We start from the raw sequence: 19,337 nt of genomic DNA, 5'->3' as shown, positions 1-19,337 counted from the left end.
TAGAAAAACGTGGCAACCAGTGGAAGACAAATGAACCATGTTTATTGCTTTAATATAAAAAATACATAAATGGAAAGCAGCATTTGAATTTGATGAGCTCATTGCTAGTTTTGTTGGAGTGATTTATGTTTTCTCCTTATACAAAAAGCTACTATTGACACAGTGAGATGGAAATTAACTGGATGTTTTTTGGAAACCAATATTTTTTGGTTTTATATTCTGATTGGATCATTTTGTTTTAATTCTAAATATTTTTATGGAATGTTGAGCATTTAATAAACAAAGATTATTAGCTGTTCCTCTGATGTTTAGATGTATAGTAGGATCATACTATAGGGGAAACAGTGTCAAGTAGAAAATAATCTCTTATTAAGAAAGCATTAGGACATTTTCTCAGATAAATCCACTTGTTACCAGTTTATTTTCAATCTGTTTTACATTCTCACTTTTTTTCTTCCCTTTCAAATGAAAAGCCTGATTCTGGAAAATTCAGTAATAGGGAGAGGGTCATGATCTTAAACAGTGTCATGATATATGGCAATTCCTGTATTAACTTATAAATCTAGGGACTTGCCACAGGAATAAAACGCTTGTTTGTTCAGTGCACCTCTTTCATAGTGTATGTTCAAATTTTTATGTATATCTTTTAAGCATTTACAAGTGACAGGATTCTTATGTAAACTTGAGCAGGTGGCTGATGTGAATTGAAATAAGATTTAGAGTTCCTTTACTTCAGTGTGACTATTTCTTTGTATCAAATTGTTGTGTTTTACTCACAGTAACGGAATTTTTAAAAAGCCACTGCTGTTCATGGGATATGTGCTCAGTTTTAAAAGATCTAAACTAGTGTTATATATGTTATTTTATGTCAGCATTCAAACTATAATATAACCAAATGAAAGATAAATACAGCAAAATGTGCATGCAGTACTAGTTGCAGAAGTCAAGTGTATCTATTCCAGAACTAGTCGAACACCAGCATCTGTGTCATCCTTCACCTATGAACCTAAAAGGATATTTTTAAATATTAGGCAGTGGCTATTCTTATATTCATAAATTGATCTGTGTGTCAGTCTCTCTCTCTTCCCCTCTTTCCTCCCTTCTTTTCTTCCCTTGTATGTCAAGCCTGTGAAGAAACCCTACACTGTCTCGTAGTGTGGAGGAGTAGAATATCCATAATAAGTTTATGGGACAGTGACCTAAAACACAGTCTGTGGTCTAAAAGTGTCAGAGCTTTCTCCTAAAACTTCAGGTCCATTACAGTGTCCTCTGCAAGTTGGCCTTAAGTGTAGTTCAGAGTTTTGCATCCTGATAAAATTGCTCTGCTGCATACGTACAGTTCTTCCCACCCTTCTCTCTTCCATCCTCAGCTTTTCTGGCCAATAGTGATTTGTCTGGCATTAACCACTGTCTTCTGCTGAGCTTTGAACCCACACCTAACCATCTATTTGCAGCAGTTTTTAATTACAGAATAGTTTATTGCAGCACATTATTAAGAATAAAGTTTAAGTTTAGTACAACAACATCAACAAAGTGCTATTATTTTTGTGACAGACCAAAAAATAGCAAATTATTTTAGATGTAAAGTGTATTTTATTTAGCTCTATCAAATAATCAAATTTTGCTCCCTGGAATGAATTGTATACTGGCTGGGACCAGCAGGTACCAGTATGTGGATGGGGCTGGAGACAATAAATGCAACTTCACGTTTATTCTTATTGGTAATTCATAAAATCCCCACAGTGTCTGAAACTTGTTTAGCATAATAGCAAGACTATATTCTGAGCTGTTTTCTTTCAATTGTAATGTTGGGCGCATACTAATAAACCAAATGTCAGCCAAATACAGGGAGAAAAATGTAACATATGAATATCATTGTATTTAATATTTCTCAAAAAGTACCATTTCAATATACTGCACTTCTATTTAATTGCTTACTTTAAGTCATTGGGGAAATTTTAGAGGTTGAAATGCAGATCCCCAGTGCTCAGATAGAATATGACATTAATTTGCTGCCAGAAGGCTATACTGCATGCATGCTAACTGCATACATATCAGCTGCTTCATATAAAGTCCCATCATTTGACTTAACATGTACTCTGACACAAAACAAATCTTAATTAAAGCAATTAGAAGAGAAAGAACAGTAATTCCTGGCACACAGTGACATGCCCTTATAAGATATGGTCAACTTTTGAGGTTTTCCCATCATTAAAATAACATGCTAGAATTTTCACAGGAACCCCAAAATGTTTCCTATCTTTATTTTTAAAAGAAAGATTTAATAACCCTTGAAATGTTAGAATGTTGGGATTTTTTTGTGAGATTTTATTTTCTTATGAAAACAAAGCTATTTTTATAAACATAGTCAGTCTGAGGATCTTTGTGCATAGTATGAGGATCTGTGTGATCTGTATATAAAAATTCATTTCTTATGGAGGCAAAATAGGGCAGAAATGATCCATTTCTGTAATTTTGGAACTGGTAGGGAAGTGCTGAACAACATGCAGGAATTCTGCTTGTGTTCTTTCAGGAAAATTATTAATATATCTCTGTATTATATTGCTGATTTTTATGCCCTTTTTTAAAAAGTGAATTAATGAAGCTCTAAATTTAAAATTTCATATAACAGTTAATTTGGCCATGTTGAGAGAGAAGTTTGAATCCCAGTAATGCTGGGTAACATACCCAACTTCTCTTTAGTTTGATCATGCCAGTGTTGATAAGTGAATCCCAATAGATCTTATAGGACATTGCGCTGTATTAGACTTCTTGTTCTTTCCTGTTATTTCTGAATTAATTGCAAGTTCTCTAATAATTTATGTGGAAACTATAACTCTTAAGAAAAAAAAAATGCTTACATTGCACTGTGTCTTCAGGGCTGAGAGCTAAGATTTATGTGTGCAATAGAAAGAGCAAATGTTTTCTGTGTTCTAATAAACTTACCCTAATTCTGTTTTAAATAAGATACCATTTCTGTGGGCTTAGGGTTTTTTTTTGTTGTTGATGTCTCTTTTCATTTAATAGAAACAATTTGAAATTGCTAAGAATTGCTAGTATTAATTCTGATTCTCACTTGTGTGGATGAACTGACCTTCTGGTTTATATTTTGTTTTCTAGCTGGTAGCTGGGAGTGTTGTGATGGCATTTGAGGAAGTGTGTCCGGATAGAATAGATCTGATTCACAAGAACTATCGAAAGCTTTGCAACTTGTTGGTTGATGTGGAAGAGTGGGGTCAAGTTGTTATAATCCACATGTTAACTCGATATGCACGTACACAGTTCGTAAGCCCATGGAAGGTAAGTTTGTGACTTTTTAAATTACTGTTGTGTGCTTGCATTTTGAATTATTTCCAATGTTGAATACACTTAGCTTTTTAAGATGCATTTTTATTCATCTTTTATTTTATAAAAATAGAAATTAATTACATAAGTCTTAGCTCTCTAAGGCTTCACTGACACAAGGCATCCACCTTTCTTCAGAGCATGAGAATTCTCTTTCCAGGCTATAACCTGTTTTAATTTACCCCAGGCACATCCCAAGGGCAGCAGAGTCCTTTTTCAGTGGTTCTTTGAGCAACATGGCTCTTTGCTCCAGGAGATTTATGTGAGTCAGAGCTAGAAAGGTTTGCCATTCTGTTTGAAACTGGGTAGAATCTACTTACTTTGTAGATAGGAGTAGCCAGTATCACAGTATGGTGAATATTACATTACTTGTCTAGGCTTTGTCAGTGTGCCGAGGGACTGTGTGGAGACTTGAATATATGGTTTTGAAATGTGCAATGTAAAATATGTTGTCTTTTCTTTTATGTGATGTAAATATGATTATACTTTTAATTAAAATTTCCAGAAAGGGATATTCAAAATAAAAATCCTATCATAAGAACAAAAAAGTAGACCAGTTCAAGAAATTCATGCTATTAACATAGGTTTCAATAGGAATTTAACTGAGTAACAGTTTAAATTAAAAGACATAATACTTCTGAAAAGAATTGTATAAAATTGCTCCACAGCTCTGGTTGGTTGTGTTTATTACAGGCTTGGGGATGTTGCTACTGTTAAGTTTTACCATTTAACTTGAAATTAATTTGTGTTTAAAGATTTACATATTCATTGATATATATATACTGTCTTACAGTGGTATCTGGAGATGGACTTTGTATAGTTGCATAAAATGATGTTTTGGGATACCTACTTGTAATGACTAAGGTGATCCCAGGACCCTAGAGAAAGTTATCTCGTTTGTTTTTTATTTATTTTTCTGTATTTCTTCAGACTTAGGTAGTTCTGCCACAGCTCAGATAATGTGTCTTAATGCTTCTGTTCAGGCATTGTTATTTCAATGCAGATTATTGTGGTTGATAATCAGTTTATTAACAATTTTTTTAAAGGTTTCCTTTTTTTTCAGCATTGGAATACAGAATGACACCAGCTATTTGATGAATTATTTCAAACTCTCTTTGTTTATATCCTTTGTCTGGGAATTAGACTGAAATGCACTGGCATTCTGTGTTAACGTATGTAGAATTTATTATGTGAAAACAATTATAAGGAGATGCATTTTGACAAGCAGTTAATTTCAGCTTGATGTAGTTTACAATTGTATTCATTTCTGAAATAAGCAGGGGTTATAACTATTGGAAAACTAGATAACAAAAATATCTGAAGTAGAGTCATATTTTTGCACTATCAGTTGGATTCAAGAACATCTTTTTTCATTTCACATGAAAATTTTAATTGTTTGTTAGAACAGATCTTTCCAGAAAATTGTTTAAAATAAGGATTAGAGAGTGAAACACTTAATATGTGTTCTAGTGTTCTTGAAGCATTTATTACATGTTGCTCATTGAAAGTATGTAGCTTGCGTTCTTCTCTCTGACCTTTAGAAAGAATCAAAATTGGTAATTTGCTCTGCCTAAAGCTACAGTTTCACAATTTGTTTAAACCAGTTTTAGTCTGTGATTGGACAAAGGAAGAGCAGAAGAAGAGGATGAACTCCTGTTTTGGGCTGAGAGGTTGGAGGGTGTTGATGGGATTAGGTTTCTTTAAGACTCTAATGTACCTTATTCACTGAAATCGAATAGATGACAATTGTTGCTGTGGCTTCTGCTCTAGGAATGTAAAAGGTTTATGTGACAATACTGCCTGTGTCAACCTAAAATGGGTCATCAGTAGTATAGTATTAATAACACTTCGTTTCACTTTCATGAGCTTCAGTGCAAAATTTAGTTTGTCTACCTACTCAGCAATTAAATTAGATGATTTTTTTTTTCCTGGGGTTAGTGGAAATGCATGCTTTTCTCAATAGGTTCATAAATGAACTCATCATACAACAGGGCATCTTGTGCAGCAGAAGAGATTTTTAATTTGGTTTATTTGCATCATTATGGATCAGTATTTAGGCTGTTTATATGTAAATGTATGATTTGAGGAACAATTAAGTGTTGACGAAGTAGATTGCAGTCATATCAATTGCAGTGCATTTTCCATAATTTTTCTAACTGACATCTTTGATGATAAATAGTGGATGCCAAGTCAAAGCCGATTATACAGTGCACTAGGAATTCATGGCGCTGTCAGGGAGAAGACCGATTGACTTTAAATTTACATATTAATGAGGAGATTTGTTAAGAGGATGCTTGACTATAGAAAATAACAGCATATTTATAGGGCAGGACACTTTATAAATAAAGCTGATGCAGGAAAATGGAAATTAAACCTATCAGATTAATAAATTCAAGACTGCTAAAATGCATATTTGCATTTTTATTCACTAAAATTTACCTTACTTTTTGAGAAATATATACTGCTTTTTTCAAGTTGAGCTAATTCCCAACAAGTAGTTGTGTAATGTATTGAACTAATCTATTGTGCATTTAGAAACCTAAAGAAAAACTTGGGAGTATTTAGTAGTTATGGAGAAAAATCGTTTTTTGAGCAATATGCTTAAAATTGTTGCACAACTTTAATCAAATTACCCATTAATGAATACTTAGTTTTATATTCCTATTTCTAGCTTCTCTGAAGGGTATAATTTTAAATTTCAATCATGAATGGTGTGAGGAAGGTTGTCCTTGGTTTATCCTATTTGTCTTGAAATACTTAAAGGGTGTTTTTTAAGTAGCTAACTGTGTGTAGCAATTTCGCAATTACCTTTTTTTCATGTGAACTGTGTTCATCTTTAACGTGTATTAATTAGAATGAGAGGAAGACACTCATATTCTGAAGTAAAAGCACCTGCTTGGGACTAACTGGGAAGAAAAATTCCAAGTTTTCTGGGAAGTAACATACCTGATGGAGATAACACTGTAATGCATGCCAGCTTAAATGTTTTGCCGTGCCCTTGCTGCAGGAGTTCTTGGGACTGCCTGGTTGTTTGCAAAACAGCTCCTGAACCATTACAGTTTGCAGCCTAATACATGAGGATGTTTAAAATAAAGTTGTTGTTAGTTTCTGTGAATGCATTGTGTTGCAGTCTGACAGTTAAGTAACTGATTTTCAAGCTGTTCAACCTTCCTCATTTCTGCAGGGAGATGAGGATCACAGGAGGTAGTGAGTGCTTCAGCTGTTCTGGTATATAGGTCCACCACCAAATGTGTGTGCTGTCTGGGAGGATGTTTTCTAAAAACAGATGACTTGGTTAGAAGTTTCAGTGGTCATTGTAGAGGGTAAAATGGAGGTGGAAGCTGTAGTCTTGCAAAAAAACAGTGACTCGGGACTGCCGAGTTTTGTTTTGGACAGTTGCAGGTCACAGAAATAAACTTTCTTGATTTGCAGTTAAGGTTGGAAAAGAGCATTGAATTCAGATTGATAATGAGCTTCAGTTGTAACGAAGTTATTTATAAACAAGTACTTATGAAAAGCATGTCTCAAGCTTAGATTTTTAGGATTAATTATTGAAGTATTGCTTAATTTAAAGTACTCAGAATTTGACATAACTGATGGGGCGGGGGGGCAGAAGTTAATCTGAAGAAAATGATCTGAAAGAATAAGGGCTTTTAGGAGAAAAATGTATCATGGAAAGTAGCCTGACTCTCAAGAAATTACAGTAAGAAACAGCTTGAAAATATTTTGCTTGCTAGCTCTGACAAAATATTGTGATGTCACTTCTGACCTCAACTGTTCTGTGATCTCTAGTCTTTTGTTAAATGCTTTAAAATGTCCCCTGCTCCTGTAGTGGTTTTTTAAGTATCTTATCATAATGAATTCTTAGTGTATTCCACAAAAGTCATGGTTATGTGTCATGGAATCCAGTGTCTGATGGCTACTTAAGACAGCTCAGCAGTGTCTAGTCCTGCTCGAAATATTTTTTTTTTTCCATTCCCTGTTTTGGGGAGCGTATTGACTGGGCTGTAATTGAAAATGATAAAGTTTCACATACAGGGAATACTGTCTGTCTTTAACTTTTGTAGAACTTGTTAGCTCTGTAACGAGTATTCTGCGTCAGTTCTGCTGGTTTATTGCAGGAGAGCATAGTACAACTTCTAAATCCTCTACTGAGAAGCTGAGAACAGAAGGGGAAGGTGTAATCAAGCTGATTAATTATTAAATGAATGATTTACAGACAGAATATTTTTAAAGTAATTCAGCTTGTTTCAGTTTTATCACTTTATCTAGGTAATTCACCTAGTTAACAGGAGACTATCAACCTGAACTTTCCCCTCATCTGTTCTCATACTCTGTAGAAGATTTAGAAATTGTATTATGCTCTCCTGCAATAAGAAGATGAATAAGGAGGCATAGATAGTGAAGCGCATTTAAGAAATACTAGCATTCAATCTTTTAGGTTAAAATTAATCAAGATACGTTGTGTTAGTACATTATAGACCTTACTGAAGTTTCATTGTAGTTACTTGTGCTGTGTCATTCTACTGGATGATAGTTTCGAATATTTAAAAAAAAAAATTTCCCCTGCCCTAAAAGATTATGAGGCCAGAGACTTTTCTTCCCCAGAGGTGAAAAGCAGTCATCTAATTTTCAGCTTCCATTAAGCTGTTCTCTTCAGATGCAAGTGTGAAACAACATACATAGATCAGTAGATTTACTTGGGCCTGATTTGACTGATAAGATCAAAAGATTAAATTTAGGAAAACTAGTGTACAGTGAAGTTATGTGTCATACTCATTAATTTTTCCATTCTTTGTATAACTGTCAGAATCTTCAGTCTGGATTGGAGGATTCTGAATTCAGTTACTGTTTCCCTTTTAGTCAGAGTGCAGTACTTTCTGAGCAGATTCTTTTCGATATACACGAGGAGGGATTAATGTGTAATATAAAATTCACTTATGTGAAGACATTTAGTGAAGCATTTGGGGCATTAAATGGACTAGCTAGCTATTTTACTATAATATCAGTGTTATTGTTCCCTACCATGTGTAATACTTAATAAGATGAGAATAACTTATAGCATAGATTTATAACAAAAAATGGCCTCAAGTTCATTGTGGAAAGCTGATTACTTGAAATTCTAAACAAAACTTTCAGGTCATTATGGATATAATCTGAGACTGTTTTCTTGATCTCTGTGTAATAGTCTCTTCTATTACTGAAAGGGGATATTATTGTCATTCTACCTTCCCTCCATCTTCTCCCTCCCTTCATTTGTGTTAGGGGTAGTGTTTCTAAGGCAATTTGAGTAAAGGAATCCAGCAGAAGAATAACTTAAAAGGACAGGGAGAGTTAAATTTCGGTCACATTAATTTCTTGATTTGGTTTGCTTTGTGTCTGCCAAGCACTTATTGCTGGCAAAAGAGAAGTACAGTCTGTAGATAAAAATTCCAGTTATCTTTGCAGCAAAGTGTTTCTGTTAGTCCCACGACAGACTTGCAGTGGAAGAGCAGCACTGGGTAGAATCAGTGTAGTCAAGTTCTCCAGGACATTTGTATCAACTCAAATTAAGAAAGCCACCCCTGCTTTTCTCATAGATTTGACCAGCAAAATTTCTATGTACTTCATCCAATGCTGTTCTCTTACCTTCTTGACTCAGGATGAGATATTTTTTTATTATTTATGTAAAGGATAAGAGACGTTCTAGCCTGTTGCAGATAGGCTGTTAAAATTGGTTTTACCTCTGTCTAGATCTTTACTTAAATACATGAAAACTCATTGGAGGGAAACACTGAAGTATTTTTATAGAAATCTAAATATCAACTGCCTAACTACTAATCATTTTAAATTTAAATATCAGATGTACCAGACCCCCATCAGCCCATGAGCTACCAAAGTTTCTAGCTTTCATTTTTGCCATTTCAGTGATATTTAATCATAGAAAATTGTATATGAAATGAAGCCTGTCTTAAGAGTGCTTTGGGGCTTTCCAGGATGCCAGAATATTCACAAATTATGTTCTGGGCATCTATCTGAGGGATATTTTTCTCTGTCTAGTAACTTGTGTAGCCTTTTCATTGTTATACCAGGATTTTGTCTGGATCATTAGAAGAGTTGCAAATAAGCTTCTTTAGCTCCTTCTTTGCAAAAGTAACCTTTGTTTAATTTTTTTCTTTGGTTGAGGAAGACCTTCGTGAGGTCTGACATCTGCCCTGAAGAAGCTTTAGTCTCCTGAGCCTGTATACTTCTGTTTGTAATATGCAGAATTCTTGATCTTGGATCACCTATCTCTTTGACAGTATATCCACAAGCTTGTTCCAGTTTATGGTTGGAAAAATGCCAGACGAGAAGACTAGGGATAAATTAGGCCTGAATGGTAGCAACACGTGCTTTTCCATCATGGCTTTTACCATCAAAACAAATATCCCACCAGTTGTTGGTATGAGAATTATCACTGAAGTGAATCAACAGATGTTTCAAGATGCTTTCAGCTCCTTATACGTTAGGATGAAGGAAAAATATTGTGTAATACATGATCTAATGTCCAGCAATGATGTTTAGATTAGTAAGGCAAACTTTCATCTTTCAGACTGCCAGTCTAAGTATAGGTACCGTTAGCATTCTAAGATTTCAAGTCATTTTATGTCTTGAAAATTTGAGGCTTCTAACAAACATCTAGAGCTAGGGCTGTAGTCCAAATATGGTTTAAATGTTGGATAAAAATTTTAGTAACTGTAAACAATCCTAGATCTATATAAACAAAAACTGTAAATAAAGGTATGAGTGTGTTTACATGTATGGGAAACAGGGAAGATCCCATTGTTAACTTTAAAAACTTTAAAAAAAACATTGTTAACTTTAACAAAACAAAACAAAACAAAAACATTGTTAACTTTAAAAATAATCTACACTTTTTCCAGAGAGAAAGGAGCTGAGTTGTTTAAGGAGTAAGTATACATGATTTGGTGTAACTAGAGAGTTTATTAGGAGCACTAGAGAAGGACGGGCACTGTGAACCATTACAGTTCCGTATAGGCAGAAGATCTTTTAGACCCCTGTTCCTCCATACCATGTTTATAATTCATGACTGGTGGTGACTACTATTTCTGGAGCTTGTAATATCCTTCCCTTGGTTGCAGCCCCAAAGTAACTAACAATTACATGGTTTTCTTCGTGGTTCACTTATTGTGCAACCCTATGGAAGAAAACTTCTGCTTGGCAGTTGATTTGTAAGTGCTTGCTGTTTTCATAGGATGGTTTATACTGTCCCTTCAGATATTTCAGGGATTACCTCTAAACTGAGATTAAACCTTAGCCATCATAAAAAGCCTAAAAACTGCTCAAGCATTTAACCAAACTTCTGAATGCATATTCCAAATTCCACTTTAATTTTTGGATGTGAAGGAAAAAAAATGGGGAACTTTTAGCCAGAAGCAGATGGTATCTTTTCCCTTTAATTTATCCCGTCACCTTTGCTCCTTCTCGAATTTATTTCTGCAGTGTTTATTTTATCCCTTCTTGTTCTTCCTCCTGTTCTCTGTTACTCCTCTGTTATGCTCTAAACATGTTTTCTGTTCCTTGGTCAGCAAACCTGTCTTGTCTTTTCAGTCGTTATCATACCTTTTCCTCACACTATTGAAAAAGGGGAATGCAACTGTTTTGAACAAATTAAATTGATTTAAAAATAATAATTGATTGTTTTAATCCTAGATGCAAGTATCATGAGACTTTGTTACGACAATAATCAGGAATATGGGTTTGTTGCAGAAAGGTGTTAATCACTGCAGCATATTTAACCATTAAACCTGTTTTTAGACAGCAGTCCTAGACTTAGTTGCTGCTTCTTACAGAAATGAGAATGAGCTTTTGAACAGTTCTTGAGTTTTCACATTAGTTCAGTATGAAGTTACTTAGCACAGATGTTCTTGTAATTGTGATATATTGGGAAAAATCTAATGCTCAGTCGTCCTCAAACTCATACTACCACCTGTGCAATGCTTTTGTTTCAGAGTTGTAGTATAAAACTTTTATAAGAGTATGGGCTTTCTGAGGAGCATTTGGGGATTTTTATTTTTATTTAGTTTTGCGCTAAGTCTTTCATTACATAATTCTGAGTTTGTATTCAAAACTGTGTTATTGGTTAAATGAGTTTTTAAAAAACATTGTAAGGCAGGATTGAAGAGTTTTTGAAAAGTCATGTAACAAATGAGTTTACATACTCATAGTATATGGGAAAAATAGTTTTCTGTGTTTTTTGGGGTTTTTTTAAGAATTAAGTAAACATGTACATCTGTACTGGGATTGCGGAGGGTATTATATAAATGAGAGTATGCAGGAATATAGTCTTAGAACATGTGTATGAGAGGAAAAGATCTAGTAAACTACAAATGAAGCTTGATTTATTTATAGTTTATCATGTAACTTTTATATATGCCAGAAGTTAAGATAAGAAAAATGTTATGACTGAAAATGCCTTAATGTTAAATTTCACTTGCCACAGTCTGGTTTTCAAGCTTGAGTAAGTGTTTTAGTATCTTTGTGTAGCATAGGTATCACAGAATCACATAATTGTCTAGGTTGTAAAAGACCTTGAAGATCATCCAGTCCAACCGTTAATCTAACACTGACAGTTCCCAACTACACCAGATCCCCCAGCGCTATGTCAACCCAACTGAACACCTCCAGTGATGAGGACTCCAACACCTCCCTGGGCAGCCCATTCCAAAGCCTAACCACCCCTTCTGTAAAGAAATGCTTCCTAATATCTAGTCTAAACCTACCCTGGCGCAACTTGAGGCCATTCGCTCTTGTCCTATCGGTTGTTACTTGGTTAAAGAGACTCATCCCCAGCTCTCTGCAACCTCCTTTCAGGTAGCTGTAGAGAGGGTGATGAGGTCTCCCCTCAGCCTTCTCCAGACTAAACACCCCCTGTTCCCTCAGCCGCTCCCCGTACGACCTGTGCTCCAGACCCTGCACCAGCTCCGTTGCCCTTCTCTGGACACGCTCGAGTCATTCAATGTCCTTTGTGTAGTGAGGGGCCCAAAACTGAACACAGGCATCAAGGTGCGGCCTCACCAGTGCCGAGTACAGGGGTCAGATCCCTTCCCTGTCCCTGCTGGCCACACTATTGCTGACACAAGCCAGGATGCCATTGGCCTTCTTGGCCACCTGGGCACACTGCTGGCTCCTGTTCAGCCGGCTGTCAATCAACCCCCCAGGTCCCTCTCTGACTGGCAGCTCTCCAGCCACTCCTCCCCAAGCCTGTAGTGCTGCTGGGGGTTGTTGTGGCCCAAGTTTGCCCTTAGTGAAACTCCTGCAGTTGGCCTCAGCCCATGGCTCCAGCCTGTCCAGGTCTTTCTGCAGAGCCTCCCTACCCTCGAGCAGATCAACACTCCCACCCAACTTGGGGTCATCTGCAAACGGACTGAGGGTGCACTCAATCCCCTCGTCTAGATCAAAAATAAAGATGTTAAACAGGAGTGGCCCCAACACCGAGACCTGGTGGACACCACTCGTGACCGGCCGCCAACTGGATTTAAATCCGTTCACCACAACTCTTTGGGCCCGGCCATCCAGACAGTTTTTTACCCAGCAAAGTGTGTGCCCATCCAAGTCACAAGCAGCCAGTTTCACCAGGAGAATGCTGTGGGAAATGGTGTCAAAAACCTTCCTAAAGCCAAGGTAGACAACACTCACAGCCTTTCCCTCATCCAATAAGCAGGTCGTCCTGTCATAGAAGGAGATCAGGTTTGTCAAGCAGGACCTGCCTTTCATAAACCCATGCAGACTGGGCCTGAGCATCTGGTTGTCCTGCATGTGTTGTATGATGGTACTCAGGATGAGCTGCTCCATTAGCTTCCTGGGTACCAAAGTCAAGCTGACAGGCCTGTAATTTCCCAGATCATCCTTCCAACACTTCTTATAGATGGGTGTCACATTGACCAGTTTCCAATCTGTTGGGACCTCCCCTCTGGTCAGCCAGGACTGCTGGTAAATGATAGAAAGTGGCCTGGCGAGCACCCCAGCCAGCTCCTTCAGCACCCTCGGGTGTATCCCATCCGGTCCCATAGACTTGTGTATGTCTGTGTGATGTAACAGGTCACTGATTATCTCCTCCTGGATTGTGGGGGGTTTATTCTCCCAGTCCCTGTCTTCTGGCTGAAGCTCACCATATTTACAAATTAGAAGCTTTTTATGTAGAAAGCTTTTTTGAGTTGTTTATAAAATCTCCCCAAACTAGTAGAATCTTATTGTGGATTCCTTAGCCACATTGAAATTTTGCTTTTTTAAAGAAATGTGAAAACTTTTTGGTGAGTGTGAAACATGCAACACCAGAGGCTGCTTGATACCACAGAGTATTGGAAGACAAATCCATTTACAGAATAATGTCTCAAATTTCTCTTAGGATAGCTGTTTACAGCGATATTACAACATTATAATCAGTAAACTGCTAAGAGTATGTGCAAGATTTAATTGTTGCCGGGATCAGGGACCATGTGGCCGTTGCCCCTCCCCCACCCACGCCGGTCGGGCTGGAAGTTAAACACAGACCCCGGCTGAAATAACAAGAAATTTAATACAACAGAGTGATAGAACAATCTGAATAACAACAGTATCTATGGTAACAACAATAAACAGCAATAACAGTGAACAAGACAAATGATATACAGAGAAATACCGCTAGCTGGTTTACAGAAAGCAAAGTTTCCTCCCGAGCCCGCCAAAGAGCAAGGAAAAGGTTCCCACCCCTGGACCTGACGTCAGCATGGTATGAATAACCCGGCTGGAGATCCCTTCCCCCCTCTCTCTCTGCTGGGGAAAACTTTATCCTGGCTGAACCAGGACAGAGTACCACAAAATACTGGAGGATTTTGTGCAATGGCTTTCTTATTTGTTGGAACTGAATTGAGACTAAAGGTACGGGTTTAAAGCCAATGAATAGATACTGTTGGTAATCTCACCTAATTTGAATTTTAGTTCTTGCATCTTTGAACTGTTGTCACATGCTAACAGTCTTTTCTTTCTAATAATGAATAAGTGTGATGAGATCACCTGGGTCTGGGTGATACTAAACTCCAAATGATTTAAGTCATGGAACTGTGCAACTGATCTTTAGACCATAAGACCATTGCCACAGTCTTGAGCCCTTATGAAATACTACCCTAGAAGTTGTACTCATCCTTTCCCTCAACTCTTGAGCCTCTTTGAAACAACCTGATGACAAAAGAAAATTTAGAGCCCTTTTAGTAAATGGATTAATTGAGATTAAACACACCTCAGAACTTTCGTGTCTCAGTGAGATGAAATCTGTAGGGAAAACAATTATTCCTAAATGTGATACATCTTGTGTGAAAATGCCCTCATTTTGGTCAGTACCCTGAAAATTAGAAAGAGTGTCTACTTGTATGAACACATTGAAGGCAGAAAAGAAGGGATGAGTCTTCATCTTTGAAAACTTCTTATCCCATTCTTTTCCTGCATTTTTAGGTCATGGATTCTCAGCTTGCTTCTTTCTTGTGTCTCTTGGCTCTTTGTATTAAAAGATAATTGAAACTATATTGGCCATTGAATTAAACTCAGGTGAGAAATTTCAGTTGGACTCACATTGTCAGCCCTTCCTGATAGATGTTTGGATTTGAAAAACATTTAAGTTTTTTAACATCATGTGACTGTTAGTCCAATATGAAGATTATAGATTGAGGATTAGAATCAGAAAACATAATTCACAGTGTGACCCAAATATTTCTTCAGTTTGTCTCAATTAGCATTTCCATTAATGCTCACTTCAATTTCTATTAGCTGAAGGCATGTTTATCTGTTTAGATAAATAAACTTTAAAACCCCACTAATATAATTGTGCGCAAGGAACCATGAAACCTCATTTGACCAGAACATGATAGCTTTTATCTAAAACATAAAGTACCAGTTTCAATTTTAATTTATTGGAATTATGTAATATCTTTTATATAGGTGTATTAATAGATTACATTTTCAGTATAATTCCAGTAGACTCATTTGGATAGAGTTGTAATCTGAAAAATGATCCTTAGAAGAGGGTACTGTAGGCATTCAAGCCTGTTTCAGTGGTTTCAGATCTGCAAATCTAACCAAAATCTCATGTTTTCTTTATGACCTCTCTATCCCAATAGTGCTGAATAGACAGTTGTTATGATTGAAGTAAAATTTGTAATATTCAAACTTATCAGAGTAATATCATGATGATCTTGCAATCTTTACTGGTTCTTCATTCCATTGCAGTTCACTTAACTGAAAACATGTATGTACTTTTTGATTTGTGTAAGAGCAACAGGTCTGATCCCTGGTGGAGTGATAGAATGCAGTGTTTGTTAGTGTGATAATTTTGTATTAATATTCGATATAAATAATATATCCTATATATTATTATTCATATATCATTGCGTTTTGTATTTGCCGACTTTTGGACTGAATGTGTTCAGTCTGTTTTGACTAGAAGGCGGTAATGGACATGCCTTCTGGTCCTGTGACTGCACATTTCTTCAGAAAGCCTCCTTACAAATTCTTTCCTGGTAGAGTACATATCCCAGGCCACTACTTCTTTAGCAGAATATATTCTATATGTGGTAGAAGGGAGGAATTAAATTTCTAAAATTCTCATAATTTTTTAGTAACTGTGTTCCCAAAAGCTGTAAATACTTTATATCTGAGACCACATGCAACAAGCTGTTCTTGTCTGGTGACAGCAAAGTCACCTCCTGCTTTCTGTCCATTCAGGAATACCTTTGGTTTATAACCATTACTGTAACATGCATCCTGGTGCTGTAATCTGATTTGTTTCTCAGCTGTTCTGTAATCCCCAGCTCGTTCCTTTCCAATGACTGTGCACACAAGAGCATCAGCAGGAGTTTGTGAGATGCTGGACACTTGTTTTCTTTCAATATAACAATAAAAGATTCAGTAGCTATTTTCAAATAGGAAAGAGTTTGATAGTTTGCTTCATTATTTTTTTTTCCTACAGAAGGGGAAGTATCTGAAGGTTTTAACCTCCAGAGAAACTGGGAAATGATTCATTTATCTGAGGGTCTAGTGTTGTTCTAAATGCCATGAGATGCTTTGCCTAGTCTTCAGTTGTTATGGGTCTCCTATATGCTCCATCCCTTCAGGATCTGTGAGATCCATGCAGATAATTCTCATACTTGAAGGAGTATTAAAATGGCACCGGATACTTAGGCACTTGAAATACACCCCTACTTTAACATGGCCGTCAGAGCATCTCATCAGGTAATTACTAGGGCCAGTTAGTTCATTCACAGTAGCACATGTCTTTACCACACCCTAAGAGTGTGTATACTTTGATGGCTGATTAGTAGTTGAAAGGAAGCCATTATTTATGAAGTGAATGATCTGGTCTCTTTATTCTTCGACTCTTCAACTCCCTTTGGCTTAATAAGACAAAAGATATAACTTGCTCTCATTCAGTTAGTACCTGAAGATCTATGTGACAAACTTGGCTTTGTGTCTTCGAAGACCTTTCTCCAGCCAGGCTACAGATTACATCAGTTACACTGTGATTTCTCAGATACTTTTACCATGTGAGACTGGCCCTTTTTTAGACCACTAGCAATTAATCATGTCAAGCTTTACCTATACTGACATAGCTGTATCTTACTCAAGGTCTTCCTGTTGTGGAGGGGATGGATTCTTCTGCCAGCACGTGGTTATTGACAAGTGTGATTGGTTGAGGTCTGTTCATCTGTCAGAAACATGTCACAGCTCATCTCCTTGGCTTTTTGAGCAGTCTCGAGGATAATTTTTGGGTTGCTCTGATAGATCAAAGATAGGTCTCTTTAGCGTTCTGAAACTCATCTGTGAAACATGCAGAAGCATTTAGGTAAACGTCTTCATACACAGCATCAAAATTTTGAATCCATCTTGCATACATCATTAATTCCTTAAGTAAGAAACTGTTCCATACATTTTCTACCATTTCCTTTTTCTAAGGATACTGTTCGTGATAGAGCAAGTGGACTGCTGATCTTTGTTGACTAAGGTGGTCGATATTGCAGTCATATGCACCAACTAGTGAATCATCCCAAAACTGTTCTTACTTTCTAAAGTTAGCTTATCTAAAACTATTTTGAGTGCAGTTCTTAGACATATTAGGAAGGACTCTGGAAGATAGCTAAAATCTTATCTCCCAAAGATTCTGCTGCAGGAATGATAAAAAGCTGTGAATGTATTTCCTAATGAATTTGAAGAGAGAAACTGAAGTCTGTAGCTTTAAGATCAGTTATACCTAACCTAGGAATACAAATATTTTGAAGAGAAGATGGAGTTAAGGCTGATAGAGTGGGAAAATACTATGTGTTCATGCTTTGGATTTCAGTGAAGTTTTACTTTAACTCTGAGCTTGTGGATATATGAAGCTCTGTTTTGACGTAATTGTAGCATTCACATAATGTGCTTTACCCTAAATGGAAGGCACATTCTCAGCTTTAATGCCATATTAAATGTAATTTCAAGCAAGATCTCGGTTAAATGCTAGCTCATTTACTTAGTGACTTTAAAAACAGGCTAATGGAACTTGTTATCTGGCAGTTTCTTCATTTAAGCTGTTAATGCTTTATGAAGATGTCCCTAAACTGTATGTCTGGAATAATGTAAAAAAGAATTACACATGTTCTTTCGCACTAAAATACTTACTTCTCTATTGGATCAGATAAATCACAGAAGATGGCAAATGCAAGGAGTCCATTTGCAATTCCTAGCCTGGAATGCTGGTGGTATCTCTCAGTTTTTAATCACTTCGTTATCCCAGAGTTTTGAACTTTTTAGTGATTTCACAATTTAGAGAAGCTATTAACTGCACAATTAAATCATGCGCTACTACAAACTGGTAAGTATACTTTATGCAGTTCAACTAAAGGGCATGTCCTCTTTTTACCACCTACTGCTCTTGAAATTTTAGTAGTTTAGTGATCCCATGACCAGAAAGTGAGCTAGAACATTTTACTGGTCCTGGTGAAAATAAAACATGCTTTTAAAAAATAAAATAACAACAAAGTTTTAATAGCATGTTTAGTCTAAAATCAACTGTGAAAATGCATCTAAAGTGATGGAAGGGGCAAGAAAAAGCATGGAAACATTTGCATCTACTCCCTGAACTCTCTCTCCTTGTCAAAAAAGATCAGAGTATTGGGGATTTTTCTGATAGAACTGCTCATATGTACTAGTTATCATCAGAGCTCTAATTAGAAGTCTGGGAAAGTAAAATTTGAGTGCCACTGCTGTGGCATTTCTTCAAGGACATGTGTAGAAGCATCTCCCACAGCTTAATGTAGGTACAATATAGATACTGAGGATTGGAGAATAAGTGTGCAGGAAATTATCTGTGGAAGGTGACAGTTGTTAATTCAACATTAACAGTTAAAACAGGAAGACTTTCATTTCCCAAAGACAGTAAATTAAGTGTTAACAGTGCTGCTTTCTCCATTATACCCCATTCATACTTTTTTTCCTGCTTGGAGTCCAAGATGTAGACCTTGTATAAAGGGCATGTATGAAAGACAACTTGTAAAAACAGGTCCTGAAAGAAACAGGTTTGTGAGAAACAAGGACTGAGAAAAACAGCCTGAGAAAGAGATAAAGGTTACTGAGGGGAGTGGAGGAAAGTGTGTATAAATTGAGGGGAGGCAAAGGGGGGTGGGTGGGGGGGTGTGCCTAGGGAGTGAAGTGAACTGAAGAAGATGGATGCCTCCTGGAACCCTTACTGGTGGGACTGATGCAGGAACCCAGACGAGTGGTCTGTATTTCTCTATTCTCTCCATCTCCCTACTTCCCTTTTGCCCATTTTCCTTCACTACCATTAAGAAATGCAAGGCATACTGTATTGCTTGCCACAACTCATTATCAAGCATTGGAACAGGTTGTCCAGGGAAGTGGTTGAATCACCATCCCTGAAGGTGTTTAAAAGACTTATGGATGTCATGCTTAGGGATGTGGTCTAGTGGTGGACGTGTTAGTGTTAGGTA

The 19,337-nt window shown here is 36.8% G+C and overlaps 1 protein-coding gene across 4 annotated transcripts in view; it reads left to right on the top strand.

Annotated features, from left to right (window-relative positions):
• Positions 1 to 19,337, top strand: part of AP3B1 (adaptor related protein complex 3 subunit beta 1) — a 150,842-nt gene that overhangs the window by 30,784 nt on the left and 100,721 nt on the right. For all 4 annotated transcript variants that reach the window (XM_026865898.1, XM_026865895.1, XM_026865896.1 and 1 more), the window contains exon 7: positions 3,121 to 3,300. In XM_026865898.1, the coding sequence (XP_026721699.1) occupies positions 3,121 to 3,300 (180 nt within the window). The remainder of the gene's footprint in view (positions 1 to 3,120; positions 3,301 to 19,337) is intronic.

Source organism: Athene cunicularia, assembly GCF_003259725.1.
Source record: "Athene cunicularia isolate RWA chromosome Z unlocalized genomic scaffold, athCun1 chrZ_part1, whole genome shotgun sequence".
Classification (NCBI taxonomy): Eukaryota; Metazoa; Chordata; class Aves; order Strigiformes; family Strigidae; genus Athene; species Athene cunicularia.
This window is presented reverse-complemented; position numbering and strand designations above follow the sequence as displayed.